Source organism: Phalangium opilio, unplaced genomic scaffold, assembly GCF_054372755.1.
Source record: "Phalangium opilio isolate 3A_F unplaced genomic scaffold, DU_Popi_V2 ptg000077l_1, whole genome shotgun sequence".
In the NCBI taxonomy this organism is placed as follows: Eukaryota; Metazoa; Arthropoda; class Arachnida; order Opiliones; family Phalangiidae; genus Phalangium; species Phalangium opilio.
Window position 1 is genome coordinate 5,911,809 of NW_028324185.1, and position 6,303 is coordinate 5,918,111.

The 6,303-nt window shown below is 40.9% G+C and overlaps 1 protein-coding gene across 2 annotated transcripts; it reads right to left on the minus strand.

Moving 5' to 3' along the window:
• Positions 1 to 652: 652 nt before the first annotated feature.
• Positions 653 to 5,282, minus strand: LOC149657097 (uncharacterized). Of its 2 annotated transcripts, XR_016369980.1 has the most exons (3): positions 4,760 to 5,282; positions 4,616 to 4,692; positions 653 to 773 (listed from the first exon to the last, which is right to left on the minus strand). XR_016369980.1 is itself a non-coding variant. In XM_089844556.1 (2 exons), the coding sequence occupies exons 1-2, from the start codon at positions 5,231 to 5,233 to the stop codon at positions 4,678 to 4,680; spliced, it is 489 nt and encodes a 162-aa protein (XP_089700682.1). In that variant the 5' UTR covers positions 5,234 to 5,282; the 3' UTR covers positions 4,446 to 4,677. The 2 variants fall into 2 exon arrangements, 1 of the variants encoding a protein (XP_089700682.1); XM_089844556.1 differs by lacking the exon at positions 653 to 773 and having other exon boundaries at positions 4,446 to 4,692.
• Positions 5,283 to 6,303: the final 1,021 nt, after the last annotated feature.

A 6,303-nucleotide genomic window follows, 5' to 3' on the forward strand; every position in this document is an offset into this window, starting at 1 on the left:
CGGAATCAATTGTTTCAATTTTTCATAGTTTGGCTGCCAGGCGGCGTAGCAATAAATAACCTTTTTATGCGGTGGGTCAAACATAAGCTGATGATTTTGCAATAAGTTACTTAAAAGAAAACTCTTCCCCGCTTGCGTTGGCCCCACGATTAGAAACTGGGCGGGTGTTTGGAACTTTAAAGAATGCGAGACTGACTCGGTTGGATTCATCTTGATTAATAAACATTTTTATTTTAATTAACAGTTTATATATATATAATCAAAAATAATATTAACCCAAAACCCAAAGACCCTTAATAAACACAAATTAAAAAATATTTAAACAATATAAACGAAACCCTTTTACCCAAAAAAAAATCCCCTATGAAGTAATTGTTTTTTTAAAAAGTTTCTCTTCTAATTCCAGACAACGCTGGCGGAAGCGTTGAACGTTGAGGAGGTTAAAGTTGACGCGAGACTCGGAGGGTAGTTGGTACACACGCACTACAGAAGAAAACACGACGGATTTATGCGCACGCGCACTTTTTCGTTTCCCGACCGCTCTTTGTTGATGGCTGGGCATGTTTGGATTAGAGGCTCGCAAACATCCTCGCCCTCGCTGGTCGGGAATTCGGGAAACCCCTGACGCAGTGGTTTGTTGTTGCACGGTTTTTTGGAAACCATCGGACACGATGGACTGTGTTTCCGATGTTCCCTCGATGGATGGTCCGTGCAAAGCCACTGGTACAAGGCGATGCCGCAAAAGGCGCAGCGCGTCGTCTGTGTTTCTACATCTGCAAGATAGAAACCGTCTTTGGCCAGGGCTTCGATGGGAACGCAAGATTCCCACAAGCCCTCAAAAGTATGCCTTCGCCTAGCCTCGTAATTCATGCGAGAGAGATGTTGAAGCGGGTGTTGCCTCTTTGAAACCGTAGGGTCGACTGGTTGTCAAATCGGCGTTCAACAATCTCTTATTCGAGGTTTGGCGAAATCTTTTGGTGATTTTAACGGCCTCTAGCTGCAGCTTGTATTTATCCCGTTTAAAATTAAAAGGGACATTGACTGTAACTTCCTTTTCCGGATTCATCGCTACACTTTCAAAGGTTTCAAAGTCAAGTTTTTCAAGATTTTCTCGATTTAACGTCAACCCTTTAATTTTCTTGACTTCTTTTCCTTTGCTAGTGCGAAACGAGTAACTTTTGGCACCGGTACTACAAAAGGAAGTTATATAATCACCGCCGAGTTCGTCCGCCCAGCAACCAATATGATTGCCAGTTGGAATGTCAAACTTTCCCGGTAGATGGCGGTAGATTATTGAGTCGGTGTCACAATACAAGGCTGCGCGGTCTAATTGAAGCAACATCTTGTTCAATTCGAGTCGCCCGTAGCACGAGACGAAGCTCCCCACAATGGCCGACCCCAGTTTGTAGTCCGAAACGTAATCGCTTTTGGCTTTGTACGATAAGAGAGCGATCGACTCCGTAACTGGCCGTAAGTCGACTAATTCCAGAGTGTAATCGCTCGCGTATCGTATCAATTCGTAATAATTGTTGATAAAGATGCTGCGAATCTTTCCCGTATTTAACGCCATGCGACCCCAAAGAGAATTTAAATTAATTTTAGCGATATTACGCAGGGAAGGATTTGATTGAATATCCGCCACGGTCAGAGAAAGCTTTTCATTCTTGTTTATATCAGCGATATACGCCTCTTTTTGCAGAGGCGTTTGAGCGTGAGCGGGAAATCCGGAATTCTTCACTTTTAGGGCGATAAAATCAGTCATGTACTGGGCAAAGAAATATTCCGTTTTTGGATAATGGTACACTTCGAATATATCGAGGAGTTTATAACCATGTTCCATAGCGGCATAGACTTCAACCGTTGGCCAGACTGATTCGAAAGCCCTTTCGTTGACAGTGTGATCGCAGATTTCCGCTCGCAATTCTAGACACGTGCGACAGAGGGCGTAGGCTAATTTACCACCGCTGCGGAAGGGAATTAAGGGGATGTGGAGATCTTGAGGGGGAAGCAGACGACAACTCATAACGCCAAAATACCACCCTGGCGATTTGTCAAAATCTCTGCTATAGATTATGGGGTGGCCGCTAGGGTACGGACAATCGCGACAAACTTTCGGGTACAAAGAAATAATATCCTTGTAGAAAATTTTCTCCTCACCTTGCACGTGGCAGTTAAGAACAAAATTTTCCGTTCGTCCCCCATAGAGAGCGCTACGGGCTGATATTTGAGGTCGAAAAGTTAAACTTTTGCAGAAAGCCTTTGCTTCGGCGTTTTCTTTTAAAAGCTTAGCAAATTGACACTCAAAGATCGAGGTATATTCATACCCGACCATCTTCTCTTTAATAAACAGCTCTCTATCTAGGGTCCGCTCGTACAGAAATCTGTTGCTGGCTTTGAGTTGGGTATTGTAGGCATTAAGTTTTTGGCATGGACAACCGTGAAAGTAGCAACCGTGGAAATCGTAGATTTTGGGCGGAGTTTCACTATAGCCGTCGACTAAGTAGCGACCCACGCTGTACTCGCCCCCGTAGCTTAAAGCAGTGCGCAATTTTATATTTTCAGTTTTCTCCACCCAAGCGAGATATTTTAAGCTAATTTGACTGTGATTAAATTTTGCGTTATAGCCGTTAGAAGGAACAATACCCATGCTGTAAGGTTTATAGTAATTGTTAAGATAAATAGTGGTTAGAGCACCCGCCAAAGTAATATTTTTTAAGCAGAAAGGGTCTAATTTGGTTAGATCTACGTAAATTTTTCTAAAAGCTTCGACGCCTTGTCTTAGGACTTTGACGTCTTGAATGCAATATTTAATAAGCTCCTCTTTGATGTTGTAAATAGATCCTTCCATTGACGCGTACCAAGTTTGAAAATCTCGATAATCATTGGCTTTCATTTGAGCTACGTTAAAGTACGAAGCTTCAGGGATGACGCCAATGTAATTAAGATTTTCTTCGGTATGAAAATCAAATGGAAAGAATCCTTTCGCCACATCGCCGAGGCTAAACATGCTGGTGAAATTACGCAGAGGTTGACTAATGTAATTAAAGCTATCGAGGAATCTAATTTGCGGTCCCTCGAGATGAATCATGAGAATTTTACTGCCGTCAAAAATAACGGCAGGGGTGACGTGTCTATGGACTAAAGCGTTTAGAATTAAGAAGTTATCAAAAGCTTTCGCGTAATGAGCTACGACTTGAGTGTTAGTAAAGCGCGGTTGGTACGTTTTACGCTTCTGTCCAGTCAAAACTACCTGCTCGACGCTAAATAAATAATTTAAAAATTGCTCGACGCAATTGGCGCCGTAAAAAATTTTAGTTTCAAAGCCAGCTTCAGTCTCTACGTCGCAAACTAGTAAAATGGGGACGTGGATATTATTTCTAAGAATAGTCTCAATGTCGTAATAAATAAACCGCGAGGCTTTCATTTTGGTTTCCAAAGGCATAACAAAATGTTCACCTGGCGGATGAACTATTTTACACTGAGAGCATTCGGGATTGCAGTCGTGATCGTCACGCATAAGTCGCCCACATTCTAAACATCGTTTTTGGCTCGCGCAGGTGCCATTAAGTAAATGAGTTTCGTAGCAGGGGCCCGGGAAAAAGTAGCGGTGGCATTCGTCGCAACGTTTTAAAACATCCTCGTTGGTTAAATGAAAAGCTTCTCCTTGACACCGAAAACATATATAGGGTTTTGTATCCTCGGGGCATTTATGCTCTTTTAACAATTCACGTTTGTAAAACGATTTCAAGCATAAATCGCAAGAGGTACAACCGCCCATCATACCGTGCCAAGTTTTTGCGGGGTGGATATGGTCGCCAATTTTTAATAAATAAATAAATTTAGGAGCTTGGGGGCCTTTGAAAAATATGGTAAAATTATTCGCAGCATCAACGATTACTTTTCGATAATGGGGAGCTAAATAATTTTGAAATTTTTGAATATCTTCTAGAGTAACAAAACCCTCGGGGACGCCGGCTTTCCTGTGCAAGATTTTCGCAATATTACCTTGAAGGTCGCTATTGCGTCTCAGTTTGTCAAAATTGTTCCGGTTAAATGGCTGACCTTGCTTTTTTTGACGATAAAAATTGCGATCGGCCAGCTCTTTACCCAAAACTAAACTCCGAGCAAAACAAAGGTTATCATTATTCTCCATAAAAATAAATTGGTTATTTTGTTTAACGAAATAATCCAAATTAACCAAAGTTCTATTTTTTATGGACTTATAATAAACTCCTATATTTGCATCGAGGTTTAGAAAAATTATATCAAACTGAAAATCTTCCCCATTAAAGACAAAGTCCCGACTAGATTGCGTTACTCTATAGATGGTGCGCATAATTCGCTTACTGGTGAATTTGTCAATTTTTATAAATTTAATATTAACGGGGGTCGTCAATCCGGGGGAGCTTAAAACAAATCGAACTCGATTATACCCGGTATTCTCGGTTACTAATTTACGTATAACTTCGTCGAGAATTTTTCGAAAAATTCGAAAAAAATCTCGCGTTGGAATGTCTTCCAGATTTTTAAAAGCTATACGCAAATCGATTTGTTTACAATGCCACTTGCGACTCGTTTTGTCAATCTGCCGCTCAATTGTGTAGTACCGGTTTACCTGTGCGTGTTCTTCTCCCTCACTACCCTCCGAGTCACTCCCGCTGCTGCCGCTGCTCGAACTCATTTTTTGAATCTCTATTAGAAATAAAAAAAATTGGAACAAAATTTTGGTTTGTAAATTTATTATTAATAAGATACTTACTTTGCTTGGCGGCTGCTGCGTGGCCTGCGCGTCACCCTTTATGTCTTCCACCAACCGGTGGAAGGCGTTGAGGAGCTTGACCGCCTCTTTATCTTTCCCGTCAACGACTCGTTTCAGCCGCTTGTGGCTGCACTCCCAAAGCTTGTCGGCTTGGGAGTCTTTTATATCCTTAAATTTGTAGACACTTATGTCTACAAAATAGTCCCCTTTTCGCGGGGGGACTCGCGTCTCGAAGTATTGACCGTCGCTCCTCAGACGGTAAGACCCTTCAATGCCGTGAATGCCCACGACGTGTTTTTGTAGTACGTCTTGGACGAACGTCTCGTCGTCCGAGTCGATTAACACCTCGACAGGGTCGGGCTTCAAAAATTGAGTTATGGTCCGCTTACCACTGCTGGTTCCGGCTCGATCCCCAGGAGAAGACGGTGGAGAGTCAAACATAGACTGTGATTCTTGAGGATATTTGCTACTCATGGCTGGATTGATTGTGAAAACCCTATGCCCATGCTCGAGCTTTTATACCCAAAATCTCAGGGGCATTTTTTTTTTAAATACAGGCCCAGACATGGTTTTTTTTTATTAAGAGTTTAAAAAATATATAATTATGTCTGATATGCTATTTTTTAATTTAACCTTAAATGCATTTTTTATTTACGAGTTGATACTAGAGATTATGAAGTATGTTACCATAAATACCCATATAAAAAAGACCTCTCTAGTTTAATATTAATATACATTTATTTAGATTTAAATCATGTTAAAAAAACAATTCCCGTCCCTCCCAAAGTAATTAGTTTTAACCTTCACTAATAAATTGTTTTTCTTATATAAAGCGATCTCGTGAGAATTATTCAAATTATTCGAAACACGCCTAAACAAGCTTTTGCATACGAATAATATTTTATCCCCTTAGGCATTTATCAAAGTAACTTCTTTTTAACCTTCGCTAAAGGGTTTTTTATATAACATGATCTCGTTTGAATTATTTAAAACACACCTAGACAACTTTTTTTGCATACGAAAAAAAATTAGACCTCGAAGAGATTTTGTAATTTTATGCTTATATATCTAATTAACTTTTTGCTATTTATTGAATTTTAAGAATCTTGAAAGTATTGCCTAGACACTATTAGATTTGACCTCGCTAATTTTGTATATAAGCCCCAAGTTTCAAAATGAAAGTTATCAGTTGTTTAACTTCTGTTTCTGAAACACTATCCCAAAAACTTTAAGATGTCTTTCTCTACCGCTCCTCGTTTGCCCTGCCTGCCCGTGATCAAAATCCATCCGGCAGCGCTTACTCCCCGTCGTGCCACCCCCCAGTCGGCCGGACTGGACTTATATTGTCCAGTGGATACCGTAATCGACCCTCACGGTATCAAAATCGTGTCGACTGGGTTAGGCGTGATGCTGCCCGAGAACAGCTACGGCCGCATTGTTGGCCGTAGCAGCTTAACAGCCCAAGGGCTGTTTGTCGCCGAGGGGACGATAGGTATGTTTATTAGTTATTTTATAGTGCGTAAAAGTATAATAATTCTTAACAC

What these genes read in the sequence shown, in the direction of transcription:
- LOC149657097 (XM_089844556.1), bottom strand. Translation starts at nt 5,233, where the DNA reads ATGAGTAGCAAATATCCTCAAGAATCACAGTCTATGTTTGACTCTCCA.